Genomic DNA, 23,576 nt, shown 5'->3' on the forward strand with positions numbered 1-23,576 from the left:
GCAAAGAGCAAATTAACAAAGCTGCAGGCTTAGCTAAAGCAATCCAGCATCCCCGCTGTTCATGTGCTACAGAGCCCAAGGGAAGAATCTAATACTCAGTGTGTTGTTACCTCCCACTTGCCTTTCTGAGAGAGATCACTTATCTGAATCCAACATGCACAGCAAGAGCCGAGAACAGGTTGCAACGTGAGCAGTTCAGTTGCAATCGTCACTCTCAAAGGACCCCCCAACCCACCCTCCACTCTTTATCACTGTTTAATTGAACTTTGAAATATTTCAGTAGGTGCAACACAGCCTCTCCTCCAGGTTAGTCTGCAGGAATTGGAGTTCCCAAGTAGACAGTGTCCTCGTTCAAGGAAGTACTTCACTCTGTCCCACACAGCAGGATGGCACAGCGAGATCTATTCTAATGATGCAAGCACCCTTATAAGTTAGGGTTAGTTAATACCACTTTATTTGTGTTCAATAACACAGTATTTTTGCCATGGTATTGGTTGCAGTGTCACCATGCTTTTCCTGTGGATGCACACTATGCATTTACCCTGGTTTGCCATGCTTATTATTATGCTTTACTGTACTTTGCTATTCGTTACAAGGCTTACTTTGCTTTATCATGTCCCTCTGTGCTTTATTACACTTTGCTATGCTTTTACTGTCAGGAAACTTTACACCCACTCTGTAGTAAAATTAAAAAATGATTTAAAAAAAAGTATGAAAATCGTAAAGGTTTGTAAAAGAGTTAGATAGAGAAGAATTAAAGATTTGTAAGCGTTTAAGTAGTTAAAACAGACTCCATCACATGGTAAGTGGAGTTTTCTCAATAAAACGATAAGATAAGACTTGCGGGGTGCACAGCAAAGACAGCAAAGACATGCGGGGTGCACAGGACACAAGGAGAGAGCTGCTCACTGGCGTAGGAACCTCAGAGCTCGTTTCTTGTTTAAATAAAATAAAAAAATGTAAATAACTGAAATATAAAAAAAAGTTTTAGGATATTCGTGAAATTGGTTGCAGGTTAAAAAGCCAGCAACGGTGTAGATCAAACTGAACGAGAGCCAGCTGCGGCTTATCACCCAATGAGAGAGAGAGGAGGCAGCAGCTATGAATGTGGTGTTATGAATGACTTGACTTGCATACCCGTACGTCTTTCTGATTAGCAGACATTTCAACCTGAATAACAACGCAGGCAAACTGCGCCCTTTCAAATAGTTATTTTATAAAATAAAATAAAATAAAATAAAATAAAAAAATGAAAAGGGGACAACCTGTCACTGTGTGATTTCGGAGGGGCAATGTGCTTGGGGTTGAAAGGGTTCTTAGAAGATAAAAGGGATCACCTGGGGAAAGTGTTGTGCTGGAGAGCTGGACTCTTCCAGCCTCCATCCATCATCACCCACACACCCCCCCCTCCCCCAAGACAGAACAAAGGAAGATCAGGCTTCAAGGGAAGTGAGGATCATCATACACCCGAAACCAGAGGCACTGCACCAAAACACCACAGAGCCAGCGCGCTCTCTGGAAAGCTCTCCTCGACAGGAGAGGAAGGAAGATTTGAGACCAGTTACGCTAAACAGCGTAAAGGGCTGATCATCATTTTCAAACAGATGAACAGAATAAATGCCCATTAGCAAAATAAATGTAGTATCATGTACCAGACGCATTTTCTGTTACTTAGGGACAACTCATTTACATTTCATTTGTTTAATTACTTACAGGCCACTGAAACACTTTAATTATGTTTAGTTTTTGTCTGCTGGGAGAAAGTCTTCTCTGAAAACTTAATTTTTATAAGGTTTCTGCAATGCAAAATCTAGTGTGAAAAAAATACATATTTGTGATCAAACAAAAACCAATGAAATTGAAAAGGGGACCCTACACAAGCCATCTAAAACATATCAACATTCACCGTGTCGTGTTCAGTCGTTTCCCCGTGTTTGCCTGGAGGCTTACAGAGAGTATAATAATTTTTTTGTAAAACAGAGTAATATAATGATACAGTGAGTGCCAGGGTTTTTCAGAGCGTAACTGTATTAGCACTGAAAGGTTTTATAATTAGACTGTAAACAAAAAGATCCCTGCTTAATATGCGGGAAACTAAAATGAAAAAACTCAGGGGGACGGGGGGATAACTTGTGATCGCTCAGCACGCAAACCGTTCCTATCCAATTAAAAAAACAATAAGATGACACTATTTGTATATTAAAGTCACGATCTGTCTGTCTGCAGCGTGTATTTAAACTGTGTTTTGCAAAAGCAGATCCACCCTGGAAAGCTTCAGATGCTGTACCGACCACTGAGACTCGCTATTGAGCAAAACAGCAACCTCCCACCCCAGCCCCACGCCAAAGGGCTTCCTGTTTACAACGAGTCGACCCCACGAGAGTCAGTGTTTAAAATTGTGTCTGCGGCTTCGGTGTCAACGGCAACTTGAACGCGGGCGGTGCCTGGTTAGGAAAGTGAGTTTGCTTCAGCAATGCTTTCCATTAGCTTTCCCCAGGGTAGTCTATTATAAAAAGCAATATACAGTAAAAACCTCTCTGCCACATGTGAAACACAAAGTTATTAGAAGCGAACACACAGCCTCGTTTGTCGAGACAACACCAGACAGATCACAGCAATCAAGCACATTCAGCACCACAGGCCAGCTGTAAAGCATAGCACCTGGGGAGACATTAGCTATAATAGCTTGAAAGTCAATATTTACAACCCTATTTGGTTAAAACACATATAAAAAATAGTTTCTATTCTGCAAAATCTTTTCAGACACCTGTGATGTCAGTGGACAGTTTCCTTTCACAGTAACTGCAACTGAAGCAGCTCTATGAAAGTAATTTTCCCCAAGACGGTTTTGCACGTAAACACAAAACTCATTCTCCTGGCACACTGGACAAAGCTCTCCGAGATCTCATAGGCAATTATTACTTCCTCAGGATAGACAGGTGCAGGACGACTTTCTACAGGAAAACAGGGCTTAAAACAAAATCAGTGAGTCAAAACACACTCAATTCTCCCTTCTTCCTCTGGCCTGAGCACACCAGCTCCCTCTTGTCTTTCGGTGCTCCAGCACACGCGTGTTTCTGTCAACACCAGAAGAGCTGAGGTTGCATTGTACCTGCCGTTTACAGTATACACACACACACACACACACACACACACACACACATTGTAGTTCAAATGCCAGGTCTTACACAAAGGGCCACTTTAACTGCAGTGCTGTCATTCTGTGCACAGGAACACAGCTTTGACAGTCACACAGGTGATTTATAAAGGTTTATCAAGGGTGTCTGTTGCTGCTTCAGGGATGGAAATAAGACCCCTGTTGCACAGCGGTTTGATCCACTCCTGGTTTTACTATGAGTTTAACAGAACATGCCTGAGCTTGTTGCCTGTACGCTGCGGCTGATTGAGCTCCTAGTAAAACCTGGAGTGGGTGAAACTGCTATGCATCCCTATCCATCCCTACTGCTTTCACTGTGGGTTCTCTGAATCCTTCATGAACAAACTAAGCACAAAGACAGTCATTGGAGACCTGAACCATTAAAATCATATAAACCCAGATCAGATATTAATGTTAAACAGCTACTCTCATGTAATGAAAATCTGCAACTAAGAATGTGTTTCACTGTGCAGTAGGAAACGAATGTGGTCTTTGAAAGCAAATCCTATCTGATACAGCACATAGACTCCACTGCTATGACAACCAAGCTCGTACAGGCTCTCATTGTGCTGCTCAGGGCTGCTTTTAGAAGCTCAGCCAGCTCATCTCTGTCTTTCCTTTCCTTACTTTCAAGCACCAGTTGTTAAAATGTGTGGTGCAAACTTGAACATTTTGGCTTTTCCGACAAGCAAATGCATCATTTTTTTTTTTTTTTAAATTAAAAACTGGAAGGGCAGGTTGCTTCCTGCACAGCAAAGTAAATAACAATAAGCTGGAACAAAACAGCCCATCACTCTGCCAGCGCATTCACTATGCTGCAGAGAGGCTTCCTGGCTCCTTCATCTCAAACTAATCTCGCAGATAGAAAACATGCCTGTAAAAAAGTGAGATTATACTGCAGCTTCTGAAACAGCGTGGGTGACAGCAGTGCATGCCTAAAGACCACAAACATGTGAAATGGGGGGGGGGGGGGGGGGGGGGGGGGGGGGGGGGGGGGGGGGGGGGGGGGGGGGGGGGGGGGGGGCTAAAGTTTGTTTGCTTTCAGGTCAAGTTTAAAAGACAATCTATAGTTACCTACCACTGTGCCGTGGTTTTAATCAGCGTGGGTATTAGTGCACACAAGCGGAATAATATTTGTGATACTTCCTCTGTGTGGATGCTTTCCAGTCACCTAACTGTATCCAAGGCTACCCCGAGAATACACATGACCCTTTGCAATGTCATTCCCAGCACAGGGCTCGTTGCCTTTTGTGTTTCAATTTAAATGACAAGAGAGTAAACACTGTTGGGACTTCAGCAGTCCTGGTCGTACTAGAGATGGACAAAAAATGCAGCCAGGTTTGAACAGGGCCTGGACATGTTTGCCTTCCCGCGTTGAGTTATTAAGAATAAAACAGCAGGTGCTTTCTCCCTCATGACAAGATCGGAGCACAGCAGTATTTGTCAGCCTCACAGACAGTGAAAGGGAGAGGAGAGGGGGTATCATGTATTCTTTCGTTTCAGTTTGGCACAAAGTGTACCTTTTTACAAATGTCCAAAGATGCAAAATTGCTCAAAGTTTCACAATTCAACTTTGGTTAACAACATCCTGAGAACTTTTTTTTTTTTTTTTTTTTTAAATACACAGTGTCCGTGCAGAAAGATTCCAGCTTTTACTGCACGGCTGTCAAAGGCACTTTCTCAACATTGATCACAGTGTCTCTCACAGACAGGTGAGAGTTTCTGTATTTAACTCCAGGGGATGTTGAGGAAATCTGGGTTCTGGAGATAAAGTGGTTTAAAAATATTAACTGAGGACTCATTTCTGTAATTTATTCCCCCTTTCCAGCATCATTCACTTGTTAAAATGACATGCAGACTAGCCTCTTCCTGTAATATCTCTGGAAATATACAGTACCTTGTAACTGACGAATATTAACAGCCACATGGAAACGTATGCAAAGAATCACTCAGCTGCAGGGTTTAACCTGCAATGCCTACAGCAGGGAGGGCTTTACTGATACACTTCCTCTCTGCCTTTTGTTTTAGTGCAGAATATGTTACTTTACTGTCGCATTTATGACTGGAAAATGCAGATCACGTGACACACATTAACAGGGGAAATACAAATATAGTCTGCTTTAAGGCATGTGTTTAATTGTATTTTTTTAAAGCCCACTTTGATTAATTTAATCAAGTTCCTGAGACTGGCACTCATGTGTGAAAATGTTAAACCACTTTGTGCTTTAATTATCTTAATCAACTTCATGTGTGACTGTGTTCCTTTCCTCTTCCTAGTTTAAATGAATTGCACGTGTGGCCTATTAAAGTCATCAGTGAAAATTAGACTAATTTGCCTATTTTGACAATTTTTCAAGATTTTCAGCTACAGTGGTTGGATTTCCTAATCAGAAGCAATGGTGTGTTCAAACAGATTCAGGTCATTTGCATCAACCCAAATGCTGCAGTGCCAGTCAGGGCCCCATTTAAAATAAATAAAAAACAAACAAATACATAGTGCTATCCTAAAAGAATAAATCTTTTATAAATCAATGTCACCCATAACACTGCAGGGCTTGGATCCCCAGATAGCTGAAAAAACAGATTCAATACGATATGAACATCAGTATGGATTTTCATCTTTTCTAAGGACTTCTAATTGGTCTGATAAACCACTGGTCCCAACCTTAAAGAGATCATGAGCTGTATTCTGTCTCCAGGAAATGCTGCAGATTGAACAGGATTTGTAATGTAAGTCTAATTGAACTCTGCTGCCAGGCTGTGTATAGTATGGGTAAAAGAAGACTGATCACTGGAACAGTAAACCCAGATTCCAGCTCTCTTCCAACATAACAATTAACCCCACTGCCCTACACAGAACAATACTGCAGAGAGCACCAACATACCAAATAACCCCACTGCCCTATACAGAACAATACTGCAGAGAGCACCAACATACCAAATAACCCCACTGCCCTATACAGAACAATACTGCAGAGAACACCAACATACCAAATAACCCCACTGCCCTATACAGAACAATACTGAGGAGAGCACCAACATACCAAATAACCCCACTTCCCTACACAGAACAATACTGCAGAGAGCACCAACATACCAAATAACCCCACTGCCCTACACAGAACAATACCGAGGAGAGCACCAACATACCAAATAACCCCACTGCCCTATACAGAACAATACTGCAGAGAGCACCAACATACCAAATAACCCCACTGCCCTACACAGAACAATACTGCAGAGAGCACCAACATACCAAATAACCCCGCTGCCCTATACAGAACAATACTGCAGAGAGCACCAACATACCAAATAACCCCGCTGCCCTACACAGAACAATACTGCGGAGAGCACCAACATATCAAATAACCCCGCTGCCCTATACAGAACAATACTGCAGAGAGCACCAACATACCAAATAAGATCAGATCGATCACAAACCAGCAGCAGAGGCAGACAAACACTGGCACACGCTGGGGTCACAATAACTCCGTAGCCAAAAAAGATCCTTAACCGCTCGCAGAATCATCTGATCATCTGTCACTAGATGATTTGCCTCCCCACACACACACACAGTGGCAGCCAAATGTCTCTACAGAGGGGACGGACAACCTTTCTGCAGTTTGGAGTCTTTTCAGAAGCAGACCCAAAGGTTGAAGAGGAAAATGAGTTAGAAAGCAATGGTAAATAAGCACGCACAGCATAAGCAAGGATAGATAATGGGAGAGAACACACTTATGGGATATGAAACAGGTACAGGAATCTGTTAAATAAATAGGAGATGCTTGCTCAAACGCTTGCATTTCCCTTGTCTGACACTTCTTTCTTTGCGTTGGCCGCAGGACTGACAGAACAATACAGACTCTTCCACTGGGAGGGAGGAAGGACTTCCACATTTCAGATGGAGTTGAAAACAATTGCTTACTTGCTTGTTTGGCACGCTGTTAAAGTATTTTTTTTTTCTTTTCAATTATAAAGTCCAGACACTGTCCTCGTCTAAATCACCAGCCAAAGGCTGCTGTCAAGCGATAATGTGTGCTCAGCAACGGGGGGGTGGGGGGTCTCAGGGGGTTACTGCAGTTCACAGTGAAAGAAGCTCCAGCACAGAGGATCAGCAAGGACATCTTTCACTCCCAACAGTGGTGCGAGGCTGACTAAAAGCTCTGTTTTTTGTTACCTCTGAAAAAGTGCTTTAGTTGACAAGCCACCCAATTAATTTGTGATCTTCACATAATCACTGTTAGGAACACAATTATTATTATTATTATTATTATTATTATTATTATTATTATTATTATTATTATTATTTTATGAATGAAGCAAGCCTCCAAGACCACCGTATCCGAAAGCCTTCACACACACACACACACGTATTCCTTCTTATAGTACTGGAACGACCCGAGGTCTGCTGTAACGGCCTTCAGGAAGGTTCTGGCCCAGTGTCAACAGTTCAGTGCAGCAGGTGTTCAGTGACGTCAGAGACGGGAGAATCGCCACCAATCGGGCTTGGCTTGCTGCGCCAGTGTCCTCAGTTGCAACAGTGTTGGCAGAATCAAGGGACGACATGTTGCAACTTCAGGGGAGCGAGAGCGGGAGGCCGTGTCTGGTGCATCAGAGGCACGCCCTGGACACAGATATAAGTAGTGGACTGTTGCTGCGGAGCTGTGGAGAGTGCAAGAAAGGAGCAGAAGAAACCACGAGGAAGAGCAAAAGAGAACCCGGGCTAGAGAGGACCACAGACTGCTCTTGTGTTTTGGGACTTGCTTTTATTTTATTTGTGTTGTTTTGTCACATTCGGAGTAGCACTATGCTGTTCAGCTGTAGTTCTACCACTGGCTGGTCAAGCAGTACACTAAACCTGCCCAGCGTCGGGTCCCGGCTTAATAAATTGTAAATTTTGAGAACCTGAAAATCCTGTGCCTTCATTTCCACGCAATACTACATTCCGTTCTCTCTGCTACAAAAACAAACAAAAAAGGATAACTTCTTAATTGAGTCCGAGACTATTGAGATTTCTTTTTTCAAGTAAATATTTTAGAAAACTAAAAACAAAAAGTCATCGGCAATACCTTTGAAGATTTTTTTTTTATTGATCCTTTCTTGAAAATAGAAGAGGTTTGTGCGCACATATGAGGGGAGATGTTTTGTAGTTTTCTTTTGATGATTTTTCCCCCGGCTTGATCGCAGTAGATTTTAACAACGAGTACTGGTATTCAAGCCTCTGTCCTGTTTTTCCCCCTTCAAACACCAAAGCCATGGGTAAAAAGAGGGAGGCAGGATGGAGATGCACATTAAGCCACTCTTTTTTTCTATAACCAGTGAAAAAACGTGTCAGTCTTGAATTACAGGATCATTTGAATCTTTTAAGTCATGTATCAAAGCGTTTTTCTGGGGGGCTTTTTATTTATTTATTTATTTATTTATTTTCAGTTTTATCACAGCCCGTTATCAGCAGAAGACAGACACTGACGAGGAGTTTAGCTTCGATATACTTTGAAAAGTCTTGCAGAGTCATGTGAAGAACATCTGCCCTTATTAACGGCACGGCACAGCAAGGAGCTAATGCAGCTGCCCTTGCTGCAGCTCCCTGTAGTAACACCCTTATAAAATGTCGCCTTATTAGCTGGGAGGACTAAAAAGACCTCCACTCCCCTTGTCTACCCAATCACCACTCTGTGCCTGATAAATTGAACTGACGTATGTAAAGAAGCTGCTGCACCCAGCAGGACTAGCGCTGCACCAGACCAGTAGGCTGAACTATTCATGGAAGATTGAAATAAAAAGCACTCAGCGCAAAGTCCACTGCTAATCACAGTCACTCCCGCACTGCAATTGTCCAAGGAGACCGTTTATTAAGAGCATTTCATTACAGCTTCAGAGTCAGGTCATCACAAACGAACAGAGGCACAACTTAATTGTACCTTACTTGATTTCCAAATTAATTCTGTTATCAGAAGAGCTTTTACCTCAATCCGCACTCAAGATGCAGCCTCTTACCCATAATGCACCATGCTTTATATTACACACTGGCACCAGAAGCCGCCCGCTAATCCCCCTTTATTAAAAAGGGCCATGAATAGAAGCCTCCGTCAATGGAGCCAATCCCAGCTGATCTAGAAGGGTTGTATTGTTCTGTACTGTGTCTATATCTAATCATTTTCAAAGTATACAGATTAGGGGGAGGACTGTACTGTAAAGTTTAGTGTCAGAAACTTGGTGATGCTCTTTCTCAACTTCAATATGTAACGGGTTGAAGACGACAACTTTGATGAACTTAGTCCATTTAACCAGCCACCATATTACCCACTAGATTCAATCCCTGTGTTGCAGACATTAGGATCCCACAATAAGCCTGGATCTTCCTTACAGATGCACACAGGCTTTCAAATGAAGCAGTAGAATGCAGTATCTTCAACACAAGGAGTGAATCTACAGTGCTATAGTAGAGAAATGGGCTTCAAAGCACAATTTCATGAAACAGGCTTGTCATCTCTTTTTCTGGCCAGTTTTTGATCTGCATCTAAAATCATTATAATTATCTAAGCTGGAGCAGAGCAAATCTCTTTCAGTCACACTGTGCTACCATCTGTCTAGCTCCCAGCATGGGGAAGCTAATATTCGATATCCCTAAATTGTTAAAAGTTGCTAAAGGTGCATACAAATTTAAAAATAACTGGCATCTTCACTAGCGGGCCCTATTCTATTTAAAAAAAAAAGAAGAAATAATTTGCTCATCTGTAAAGAGCCTGGAAAAGAAGGGAGCAATGCTCCAACGAGATAAGGAATACATTCTCAAATACATTAAATCATATCTCAAATAGCTAGCCCAGAGAACAGGAGTGCACACAAGGAGAGGTCTCTTCTGAGTTCCAACAGAGAGTGAACAGGGAGCCAGTCTGGCAGGATCACAGTAGATCAGAGTAGTTCTCATACGCGTCACAGAGATTAACTAAATTACCACCATCTCCCACTGTGAAGTGCATTTCAGATGGACACTCGCTGTACTGGGAGAGAGAGTGATGAGATAGTCTCCCATGACGTAGTGACGATTTGTCCCACTGGACCCACGTGCATCATTGACTCGTGTCTGGCATTAGCGTCTAGAGCAGGTAAAACTATATTATTGTGCAATACCAGCCAACCTGACCTACAGAATCTCAGAATTCATCTGTATACCAAGTGTGGAACCAATATCACAAAGCGATGGGTCTTAAACATCCAGCAACCAGTCACATGGAAATCTTCGGTCAAACTGAAAAGGTACCATTAGAATTTCCCAGAGGCATTTCCATAGCCCTGCAAACATGAATTCACCATTTCAAATGGTTTAATGAGACATTTGCAGCTGAAAGTGTAGGCGGATTGACAATCACATAGAAAGCTCAGCTCGGGGCAAACTTAACAACGCAGTGAAGATGGGAAGCTGACAGGCAATAAAACGCTTCAGTGCCAGGGTGCCGCTGAATATTTGGGTGTGCTCTTAGGAGCGCTCTGTAATCTTCTGATAAAGTGTGCTTGACCACAGGGCTGCATGCTGGGTTTCTGTAACTCCAGGACCATGATAGGGGATCTGGGATGAACACTTAATGATGTCATTCTCTCCAGCATCCCTGGTCTGTTTTTATAGACTAAAGCTTGTGATCTTCTTGTAGCGTGACTGCATTTCATCTCATTAAAGGTTACGTATCCTTTTAATCAAATTATTCTTGTTTCATAACATGAATATGTTATCTTGTTCAATAAAACTTTTTTTTAATGAAAAAAAAATCTAACATAACTAACATATATATATATATATATATATATATATATATATATATATATATATATATATATATATATATATATATATATATAACAAATACTGTTTATTAACTGACCAGTATAACTCCTTTACATTCTAATAGAAGTATCTATTTTGTGGCTCACCTTTGTCATTTTTTCTGTTGTGAAAAAACGCTGGCATTATCTCTGAAAATTAGCCTTTCTGCCTCTGTTCGCTTTAAGTGTATATGGGTATTTCCCATTGATAAATATTTCTTGAAAGTTGGGCCCTCTTTTTTCAACAGGTCTGCCCATCGGTATAGCAGAATTGGCAGAATTGCATTCTTTTTTGTACAGTTTAGTTAGCTAAATAGTATTTGCTTGAACACTTTTAGTCAAATACAGAATTACATTCATATTTAATCTCATTTAGACACATTTAGATTAGCAGTATTATTACAAATGCGTTTTATGCACTTTTAGAAGAATATATATCGGCTACTAACAAAACACATTGACGAAATAAAACTAACAGGCTGAATGTATTAAAGTAGCTGTTTTTATTTATTTATTTAAGCAGTTATTATTAAATATGGTATATGTACATATTAGTATTAAACCGTTTAGTGATATCACTGTGTTACTGGGAGTACATAGCTATAGTATTTTGGTCTTGAACGGGAGTGATTTGAGTGTGAATTTAAAGCACAGTAGAGCGTTACCAACTTACACTCAAAACACTGTAGAGTGTTTTGGGTGTCCTACACTGGCCCATTTATCAGCAGTGACAGCCAGGCGAGAAAACAAGCACTTTTAATTAAACTCCATGTACTGTGCAGCACAAACAGTGATCAGTTCCATTAGCTCCCTCCCTTAACTGTCTGGAAGATTTTAAAGCTCCTTCCCCTAATCGTTGCACACTGTAATCCGTGCTGCAGCAGATGAAACTCCTGGGATGATCTTGTAAGGTTCTTTTGTTTTCAAAGTCTTACAAGTCAGTTAACCTGACAACTCTGTGAGTGCGATGGACTGCCCTACCGTACTGTCGCTGCAGTCCAAACGAACACAAACCACCACGTGCTTCCCAAAGGGGAGGTGGAGGAAGAAGAAGAAGAAGGCGGCAGCTTGTGGACTCGACTCTACAAACTTGTTAAACAAACACATTTGCGGTAACGCTGTGCTCGGCTCAAAGTCACCTTCCTCATCCCAGGGGAATGACCAGATACAAAGGAAACAAGCTTGTTTGTGGTTCAGTACTAAAGAGGTGTCATTGCATTTTAAGGAGTCACTTATCAATGGACAGCAGTAGAGTTGCACACCCTTATTAAATCGATCTTCAGTGACAATTCTGCAAAACAAGTCCTGAAGAGGAAAGCAAATTCATCATTTTAAATCAGCACGGTTTTCATTAAAGTCACTCAGTAGCAATTCCATGCCATTGCTTTATAAAGCTGTGAATAATGTATTGATTTAGCATGCACACCGGAGCAAGGCAGAGTTTCAGAGACACAATCACAAGATGAACCTGTCTGTTAGTCTTAACAGGTGAAATTCTGATCAGAAGTGGAACGTTAATCTGCATACTAATGAAAGTTACAACGATCAATGTTGGTTCCTAGCAGGGTCAGATCACTTAACACTCAGCCGTCCAATGAGGGCTCATTCTCTACCGCTTGAAGGGTGAAAAACGACCACATTTATCCAAGATCGCCCATCTCAACTGCTTACACATTACAAGTAAAAAAGCAAAACATAAATCTTTTCAAGTTGCACTTCAAAAAAGTATTACAGACACTAAGCTCTTGTGGATTTTTTACAAGCACGTAGTCTGTTACTGTACTTTGGGACAGGTGTTAATACCTTTGACAATTTCCAAGATGTTTGTCAAAATGTCAACAGACACCATTCAAATGACAGCTGTGTTGACAGTGGCCCTGAAAATGATGACAACAGTGGTGAAATCCTCCATGCTGATACCCAAGTATGAGGAGCAAGAGCATCATCCAACACCCAACTTCATCATCAGTCATTTCATTGGATTATTATTGTATTCTTTGAGAGTTCCAACAGCGGAATGTGACACAGACATTCTACCATGAGAGAAACAGAGTTCACTGATCTGAACACGAGCGCGCCCACACCCAACGAACACGAGCGCGCCCACACCCAACGAACACGAGCGCGCCCACACCCAACGAACACGAGCGCGCCCACACCCAACGAACACGAGCGCGCCCACACCCAACGAACACGAGCGCGCCCACACCCAACGAACACGAGCGCGCCCACACCCAACGAACACGAGCGCGCCCACACCCAACGAACACGAGCGCGCCCACACCCAACGAACACGAGCGCGCCCACACCCAACGAACACGAGCGCGCCCACACCCAACGAACACGAGCGCGCCCACACCCAACGAACACGAGCGCGCCCACACCCAACGAACAACGCGCCCACACCCAACGAACACGAGCGCGCCCACACCCAACGAACACGAGCGCGCCCACACCCAACGAACACGAGCGCGCCCACACCCAACGAACACGAGCGCGCCCACACCCAACGAACACGACCGCATCCACAACCAATGACATTCAAGCCCCTCTCCTTGCTCTTGTCTGCAGGGTGTCCCTTAGGGCTGCAATAGTGAGTGGAATCAAGCAGAGATGCTGGGAAGGTGCCTGCAGGACCGTGGCACAAGGAGATGGGAAGTCAGAGACAGAGAGCAGAGGGGCACAGAGACTCCGTTAGGGAGATGAGATGAAGGCAGGGCACGGCTGCACTCCTCCAGATTGCACATTTACTCTGCTTGCTTTGCAGTCTTTACCAGGGGACGGCTCTTCCAGATGGCAGTAGAGTTTTGTTTGTTTTTTTCCAGAAGGAAGTTATTGTTTAATGTTGGTTGTTTGCACTGCATTGATTTCTTTAAATGTTGTGATTGAGTGTTTTATTTGAGCACTCATATAATATATTCAGAGTTGTACATATGTACAAAACTATATACAGAGAAACCAGTGCTCTCACAAATTAATAAAAAAATTTTGGGGTGGAAATATTTTGTGTGACAGCAATTAATTGTATTATTTAAAGCAATGGAAAGGGTTAAGTGCGAGAGAAATGCACTTCTGTATGAGGGAGGAGGGGTGTACAGAAGGCAGTGGAGAGTCAAGGGGGGTCTCAAGGATACAGGGTCAGAAATCCAACAGTGCCTTAGAGATAACCATCAAGACAGTCTCCATAAAACTGCCTCTGCATGTGGAGTGGGGCGCAATTAAAACTTCACAGGGGGCCGAATTCGCAAAGCTTTTTTTACTCCAATTCATCGCCAGGTATTTTTTTGTCCAGAAAACCTTTCTTCTGTACGACTGTGTCAGGGTTAGAGTTAGGGGTAGGGTTAGTATGTTCACATCAGTCCCTCCCTCACCTCTTCTATGCTGGCCTATCACAGATACACTAGCTGTCTTGTATAAAACAACTGGGGATTACAATTCCACTCCTGCAGGTAGAGCTGCCAGATCAGTGTGCTGCAATATCAGAAGGTCTCATGAACCAGCCTAGGCTCTGTTCGGAGCCTTGAGTGAATTGGGGGTATCTCGATATGAATTGGATCAAGCAGCACAGTAATTACATCTATACCTCTACACCTATTAAAACGGCTTCAAATGCACCTCATCAGCTTTTCATGATTAATTGAACTGGAGATAGGAGTAAGGGCTCATTTGTTTGCTTTCGCTTCCGGTTTGATTGTAAAATGTTATCTCTAAAGGCTTACCATACCGTGCTGAAAGTATGGGCTTCACATCCACTTTGCTAACAATTTTCATTCAGACCAGTGGCTCGCCTCTCTCTGCTTATCTAAATTGGTATTGAAGGTATTTTTGCCCCACTGCACTTCAGAGACTTCAACTGAAATCACAGGCAATGTTCAATAAAAATTCCTGTGGCATTTAAAGGCATCATCCGAGTTATTGCCAATATTCAATAAAAGCCTGATGCTCTTGGCTCTCTGCTAATGCCATCAGCTAAGTGGCCTGTCTTTATAGCACAGCTGATTTAGTCTTATAAACATGCAAGATAATAGAATGAAAGGCAATGATAAGGCAAGTCAATCAGAAATGCTACAAGCCCAGAGCATTCATCTGGTAAGGGTGAACATCATTTCAGTGCTGTTCTTTGTCTCAGCAGCTTATATAGGTGTGCATGGGTGTTATTATCCAGTGAGAGGAGCCACTGGCTTTGATGTACACATGAAGAACGGGACCACACGAAAAAACGGCTTCAGGGCTTTAGGTGAGACGATGGAAAGGAACAGTTCAGCGTTTGCAACAACATCCTTTTTTTATAATAAAACGTTATACCCTGAACTGATCAGTCCCACCCTAGTCTCCCCTTGTCTTGGCTCCCCTAAGGTTACACTTCACGTGGATAAACAACACATGAAACTGTACAGTGAAGCATGGAAGGAAGAAGGATTGTGCCGTGACACAGAAACACTTTCACAGAAATGGGAAGATGAGATTCAGAGCTAGTGTATGGGATTTCCTGCAGGCCCACAGCCGTCTCTCACATTGCAATGCTGCAATGCGCTGCTTTCCTGCTTGTTTTCTTGTTTTTCCTGTCCTGTTAAATCACAGCAATTACATACGTGGCATAATGAAGGTACTGTGTGATTAGCAGGGCTGTGAAATAACTGGGTGTCCAGACATTAGAGTCAGGAGCAAACAACAATCAGACAAGGCTTCTGTACCAAACGTAACGTTTTCTTCATACAAATGTATTCTTACATAGCACCCTTCACTCCATGGCATCCCAGAATGCTGGACAAACAAAAGCTCACATGTGCAATACACTCCAGCTACAACCAGCTATATAAAAGCACAGCCAAAAAATATTTTTCAATTTAGACTTGAAAGAATCCATTGTTTCAACCTACCTAGTGTAAACAGGAATACAGTTCCGCAAACGAGAAGCACAGCAGCAAAAACATGATCTTTTGTAACAACTAAAGGCTCTGTATTTTCTGATCTCAATGAACAAATAGGAATGGACAGAGTTAGTAGTTCTTTGAGATAAGATGCCCTAATCCATGAAGGACCTTAGAAGTTATTACATCAACTTTAACATCAATTGGGTAACTAGCTGTTGACCAGTGCAAGGACCTGAGCACTGGAGTAATGTGTTGAGAAAGCTGTTGGGCAGTTCTTCATGTTCCCCACATTATCACATCATAAAACTAGAAGAGCAACCAAACCATTCAGAGCTCTACATCTCAATGAACCTGCTTCCTAAAAGCCACATATTTAAACTAGCATTCAAGAATGTTTGAGAAACAAATTAGGATTGCTCACACTGTGTCCCTATTGTTGCAGTGCACTGACACAAGTGATTTAACATGAAAAGCATTTTGGATTTTGCTTCAAATACTCAATCACACATATTGAGGAATGACACATTCTTGTATTGTTGCTCTCCTCTTTGACATAATGTTTTGGTACTAAAAGCTGCATTAGTCCGAATTTGCTCTTAAGATCTTAATAAAAGCTTTCCCTTGCTCATATTTTGTAGTTAGTAAAAGCTTCTCGTGTTACTAATGTTTGCAAAAGGTCATCTCATTCTGATGAGAAAGCATAGGTGGAGACTTTGTTACAGAAGACAATACTGGTACATCAGATAACAAACCTCTGTACGAAAAGCCTCTTGGAAATAATGGAATGTAAAAGAGGACTGTTGGAATGTGTGCTTGTGAATTGACACGCTTGGAAGAAGTACTAGATTCTTTCACAGATGCTTTTTTCTTTTCCTTCTCACAATGCCATCTGCCACAGCCCTGCTGTAAGTAAGCCTCTCAGCTCAACCCAGTTTAGCCTGCAGAAAAAAATATTGAAATCAAGCGTCTGCACAACATGCACATTTCTTTATAATTTTTCATGTGTTTTATTTCTCTCTGTAAAAGGGTAACCTACAAACTCAAGATGATTTGCTATATGTTTTCAGTTTTTAAAAAAACAACATTTGCAAGGCAGGTTTATTTGCAAAGCAGACTTCTAAAGAAACCATAAAAATTACCATAAATTATGGATTAAACCAGCAGGTTTATTCACAGACGTAGCACAGTGTTTGCATGAACAACCCAGTCGCTTGGATAACATTTAACAATCTACTGAAACCTATCTTCAATTTAATGTCATTTAACAATTGTGGGTGAAAAGATCACATCTGTCCCATGCATTGCCTTTTCAGCAAAAGGAGGCTAGGAGATGGCAGGAGTCCCTTCTATGAAACTCCTCTGCAGTAATTAATGTGTGCGTGTGTCTCTCTGCCCATCTCAGACACCTTTCTAGTCCGTTCCAAATCAAAGCAGTAAGAAACACATTGGTGCAACTCTAACGCCAGTGTGTAAGGGACCATTCTTCAGTGAGATGCCACCTTAGACTGGCATTTAATTTCATGTCACTATGGGGGCCTTGGTGCCATTTAAAACAAAGATTGCAATTCAGGGCTTCAGCTGCAACTCTGAATAATTCCCATTAGAAACTGAGGACAACGGAAATGATGTACTGTATTGCAGTTCTTAGTGTGCAATTACTGTACTGCCCCTATCCAGTGCGTGCTGGAGAAACAAGGTTATCTGCAACATAGAACTCTAAACTAGCCTTCAAAAAGGTCAGGAGCAGCTCCCAGTGTATATACTGTACTGCAGTGCAATATCATCAATGACAGCAAATCAATGGGCTTCTCTCCTGTAACTATTCCAAACAGCCTGCAGAACATTCTAAATGAACTCTTTAAAAAAAAAAAAGGCTTGACAGGGTCTTCAGGTCTCTCTAGACTACGATCGTCGTTTTCTGGTTTGCAGCTGAAACTTGAAGTGCTCGTTCCAATGGAAATGATCCATGAACCTATCAGGCCTTAGGAAATAATAGTGCCTTCCTCTTCTCCATCTGTGACAACAGCAAGGCTCTCAAGAGAGAGGCACAGTACTTTCAGGTGAATCTGATGCCATTGTGGTTCAAATTGAGCGCCGGTGATGTGTAGTAAACAATGGACGAGCCAGAGCCAAGATGGTGGACGTAGGAATGCAGTTTCAGACTAGTAATCTCAGAACAACGCTTCGACCCCAAGATAATGAGCAATTATTTCAATTACATTAAAGCATTCCACTGTCTGCATCCTGTCATCTACCTGCCTACAAGAAGCTCATTAAAATTACCCTGCAGAATATCCACCCTGTCATCTACCTGCTTACAGGGGGCTTCCGATGGAGAACACACACACACACACACAAAGACATGTACACTCAAAAGCACACACAGACAGACCAATAGACAAACATACAGACTGAAACACACACACACACACACACACACACTGACAGACAAACACTCAAATTAAATAATTAAAATCTTAAAATAGCGTGTTCTCTATGTGGGATGTTTCCATTGGAGTTGTGGAATAAACATGCTTGGCGTGATCTGCCGTTCTTCCTATACGAGCCCCGAAGCAGTGGAGGAGACGGACCTTCTCCTCCACTGTGTTACAGGCTGTCTGCCTTTTGCATCTAGGCTAAGGAGCACGGAAATGGAGTGCTTTCAATTTCTTTTTGTAGAGGAATCTGTAATTTTTGGATGAGACCCTTGAACAGCAGTTGCTCCACAACATCTCAAAACATCCCCCGCTGTTCCAATGCTACTGCTGCTGGTGGGGTTGCAAGAGAGAAGCCAAAAGAACAGGTCTGATAGGAATTCGTCCCAGTCATTTTCCAGGGATTAGTGATCTCACAGGAGAGAAGCCAAGCACAGCAATGACATACAGCACGTTTACTCTTCAAGAGCCTTCCAGCACTGCAGCCGTGCACCGAGTCCAACACCACAGTGTCGACTTGTTTTATTGCTTTGTGTATTTCAAATCCAGCAGAGTTTTTAAAAGAGAGGGTTTCTGTGCCAGTGGTTATTTTTGAGCAAGTTGTTAATAATGCATTATAAAATTCATTGCAAATGAACGTATTTCTATAGGAAGTCTTTTTTTTCTACAGCCCTCAGGGGAAGAGTATATCATTTTGTAGAAATTCTTCAGAGTCTAGCTGTGTAGGAGAAGTAACCTTAATGCAACGTAGAGCTGAACTGACTTGAGACAGAGATGACTTCTGGCTTTATAATGAGTAAGCAAGGCTGTATGGGGTTCTGGCTGTTGTATTTATATTACTTCCTCCTGTGCCACACTTTGCATGTTTGCAGATTCTTGTAATTAACTGGTTTGGTCGTAGCCAATAACCTGGTCTAAGTAAGCTACCACCTTCAAAGGTATGAAAGGTATGCCGTTTTCTGTTATATTTTCTAAGATGTGCATTCAAATACTACAAATTTCCGCTTGCTATTGAGAAACTAGGTTCATGGTAAGATCTGGGTGTGTTAACTTCCCAATTTTTCAGCTCCCATCTGATTGGTCCACCACTACACCTACCCAATCTGCTGTTTTACTGCAGCCAATCAAACAAAAGAGGGTGGTGAAGAACCGTCTCCACAAACCTGTTTCAGAGAGGGTGTGTTCTAACTGGGAACCGGAACGCTGTTTGCCCGTATGAGAAGCCGCGTTTATTATGAATGAGCCAGAGCCGGAAATAACTGTAGCAGCCGGGGCTCGGAGGAGTTGCAGGAAACGTGTGGTTTTTGATTTCGAACTATGACTAATCAAAAAGTAACAAGGTCATCGTTTGTTTCGGGTTTTAAGGACATTGTAGTCGCTTTCTTCTGGATTCCGTGTGTATTCGTACCAAGCTGCGGTATACTGTTTGGAAACATGCATGATAAACTGTTGATGCTCTGGATGGGTCATTAAACAAACACCTTCCCCCGATATACAAACTGCAGTAAAACAACGCATTTGCGACAATGTAGCAACACATAGTTCATTTTTAACACTTACCACAGTTTTCTTCGTCGCTGTTGTCCGAGCAATCATCGTCATCATCGCATCTCCAAATTGCAGGTATGCACCTTTCGTTCTTGCATTGAAATTGTCCGTTTTCGCACTCCGTTTTGGTCTCTGCGTTAAAATAATGGGACCGGTCAATCAAAAAGCATCTTTTTCATTCATTATGAAACACGCTTACTTATTGTACAGAGCGGGAATCATTTTGCGAGGGCTGTGCTGTTTACATGAACTGATATACACAACACTGACAGATACACAATGAAACAAAAACCGTGCATCGCAGATAGAAGTGAACAGACCCGAACAGCACATGCTATTCTGTGAATCCCCGTACCGAACATGCATCTTCTAATAGTGACAAAACACAGATACATTAGACACTCGCATTGATTAAACTCCCATACTGCACACATACAAACTCGCACCAAGGCACAGATACGATGTAACGAATGAACACACACACGAGCCGATAGCAGTATTAGATAAACACATTTAAAATTACAACAATTTACACAAAACTATAGCAACCATAAAACAAACCGCACACAATTCAAGTAATCCGGCTCACACAACCCATTATAATAAACACACTCTGCACCCAAAAGAGATGATGCTCTTCTCCTGACTATATACCGCTTCCTTTTAGACACTCTCTGTCAGCCATGCATTTGAATGCGAATATCAATGAATGAATATGTTAAAGTACCATATTCTGCTGGAGTAAAAACTATTTCATGAATATAGTAACACGATGTCTACAGTGGCTGTGTCTCGTTTCACTGCTTGCTGGAGCACAAACCCGGTATTTAAATATAGTCCCACCACTACGACAGTGCATGCTGGAGCTCCAGACAGCTCCGTTCACGCCGTTTCTTTCTTCTTCAATTTCAATACTCAAGTTCAAGGGTAATTTTCAACCCACCTTTTGAAGAGTGCTGCTTCAACAGTAGCAGCTGTACCAGTATTACTCTCCCTATAGCTTTCCACATTTCTTAAAGCGCTGTGTGTAATAATAATAATAATAATAATAACACTGCGCCGGTGCGCCAGCTACCCTCCCGCAGCGTTGCTATGCACTGTGCTGTGCTGGCTTCGCCTGCTTCTGCTCTCAGACAGAGCAATTTGAATTGGTGACGTTACTTTTATGGGCGGGCTGCAGCCTGCAGTAATGTAGCTTGCTTATTGTAGCTACATTATGTAGCTTAACATCTGTCGAAGTGACCTGCATTCAGCACGTATGATTACAAGAGCAATCCCGACTGAATCACCGAGGCAGAGACTCGGGGTTCAATCGTGTCCGGGGCTCTCAAACACAGACCATGCCTTGTCGTTTCTTCTGATTCTGAAATGTTGTTTTGTGGACCCTGCTTCGCCGCTCGGATCAATAGATTCGATCCCTGCGCAGCGGACTGTGTTGATTGTCAGATTGCCTATTTTAGTCTTGAAGGACATCGTTTTGAAGGATTTGTATTTAATACAAACACGTTTTTAATGGAATTTTCACGCATTGCTATTTCCCTTTACCGTATAGTAGACAGATGTGGCTTTGCCTGTGCGGTTATTTCTATGTGTTGTGTTCCTCTCAGATATATGAATTTCCATGGTTACCTGTGTAAACTGGTGGAGTCTTTAATGATGTATTTCACGGAAACCGCGTCGCGTCTTGAGGTACCGTTGCCTGTCATTTTCCACGTGACTATAAATAAGCCAGACGCAAATGTTTTTTAATTTGTATGGTGATGCGCTAACACGGAAGTCTTCATTCAGTTAATATGCTTTCAGTTCACTAGAACAGGCAGTATGGTCCAGTAGTTAAAGTCCAGGGCTTGTATGCTGAATGTCCCTGGACTCACTTGTGCTCCCTCCTGAGGATGAGGTGTTAAATCAATGTCCTATTGTAAGTGACTCTGCATATAATGCACAGTTCACAGCCTGCCTCTGTGATCCTTGGTTTTGCATTTCGCTACTGAAACCTATTCAACTATTGAAGTGAGTCGACAGACAGGTGATTAGGGCAGTGTCATTCCAGGGAAAGCTGTCATCCTGTTATCTCAATGTTATCCAGCTGTCTCCTCTAGGTTGCTGTTCTGCATTGCATCTCAATGTTAGTGTGCAGCCTATCATAGCTGTTCACCTCTGCAGCATGCACAGTCACAGATACAGGTTGTATTGCACGCATTTAAGAAGCCTATGCATGTGCACCATTGGTGGTAAAGGGGGACATAGACAGGACACACAGGATGGGATCATTTTAAAACCGCTTTCTTTCAGTCAAACTGCATATCAATCAGCACAAACAGCACCCCTGTACACAAAGTCCAGTTGCCCTTTACACTGTAACAATGAGGCATCTGCTTATGTGATTTGTGCATGCAGTCCAGACCTCAGCTTTGCCATACAGTGCCTGCATTTAGACTGGCTGTCTTCAAGCTCTACTGATGACCTACCACAGTAAGGGATGCTAGAAGACATTGATTTTCTACAGCCATGTTTACTGTTATTGAATTTACTGTTTCATTTTAAACAGATTCACCCCTGACTCAGCTGCAGGCCATCATGACACGCGTGTTCATGTGACTGGAGTTTCCACTCGCGGGTGTTCCCTGCATGCATATCTTATTTATATTATGATGTTATTATTGATGTTATTGATAATGGGATGCATACATAAATGAGAGCTTCCATGCATATACATACATACTGTGTATATGTGCATGTGTTAACAGCGTGTGTGTGTGTATGTATATATATATATATATATATATATATATATATATATATATATATATATACACACACACACACACACACACACACACACACACACACACACACATATATATCAGCTCTGGAAAAAATTAAGAGACCATTTTTGCAAAATTATCAGTTTCTCTGGTTTTACTATTTATAGGTATGTGTTTGGGTTGGGTGACTTTATGCCACTCCTGGCGCAAAAATTCAAGCAGCTCGGCTTTGTTGATGGCTTGTGACAATCCATCTTCCTCTTGATCATATTCCAGAGGTTTTCAATGGGGTTCAGGTCTGGAGATTGGGCTGGCCATGACAGGGGTCTTGATCTGGTGGTCCTCCATCCACACCTTGATTGACCTGGCCATGTGTGGCATGGAGCATTGTCTGCTGGAAAAACCAATTCAGAGTTCTGGAAATCAGAGCAGAAGGAAGCAAGTTTTCTTCTCACCTTTTGGAACATGTTATTTGGATCTAGTGTCCTCTGCCTGCAATGGCTTTGATAATAAACAGGAACAGGTGCTTCTAGCTTTACTTACCAAAGGAACATTTTTGTTTTATTCTATAAACTACTGACAACATTTCTCCCAAATTCCAAATAAAAATATTGTCATTTAGAGCATTTATTTGCAGAAACTGACAACTGACAACTGGTCAAAATAACAAAAAAGGTGCAGTGTTGTCAGACCTCGAATAATGCAAAGAAAATAAGTTCAGATTCATTTTTAAACAACACAATACTAATGTTTTAACTTAGGAAGAGTTCAGAAATCAATATTTGGTGGAATAACCCTGATTTTCAAGCACAGCTTTCATGTGTCTTGGCATGCTCTCCACCAGTCTTTCACATTAATGTTGGGTGACTTTATGCCACTCCTGGCGCAAAAATTCAAGCAGCTCGGCTTTGTTTGATGGCTTGTGACCATCCATCTTCCTCTTGATCACATTCCAGAGGTTTTCAATGGGGTTCAG

General features: G+C 42.1%; 1 protein-coding gene across 5 annotated transcripts in view; it reads right to left on the reverse strand.

The window, feature by feature from the left end:
• Positions 1-20,950, reverse strand: part of LOC121327091 (low-density lipoprotein receptor-related protein 8-like) — a 57,101-nt gene extending 36,151 nt beyond the window's left edge. For all 5 annotated transcript variants that reach the window (XR_005951525.1, XM_041270882.1, XM_041270881.1 and 2 more), the window contains exons 1-2: positions 20,779-20,950; positions 19,848-19,967 (exon numbers count right to left, since the gene is read on the reverse strand). Coding sequence is in view for 4 of the 5 variants with exons in the window: in XM_041270882.1 (XP_041126816.1) it covers positions 19,848-19,967; positions 20,779-20,845 (187 nt within the window). In the remaining variant the exon portion in view is untranslated. The remainder of the gene's footprint in view (positions 1-19,847; positions 19,968-20,778) is intronic.
• Between the last annotated feature and the right edge of the window lie 2,626 nt (positions 20,951-23,576).

Source organism: Polyodon spathula, chromosome 14 (assembly GCF_017654505.1).
Source record: "Polyodon spathula isolate WHYD16114869_AA chromosome 14, ASM1765450v1, whole genome shotgun sequence".
Taxonomy (NCBI): Eukaryota; Metazoa; Chordata; class Actinopteri; order Acipenseriformes; family Polyodontidae; genus Polyodon; species Polyodon spathula.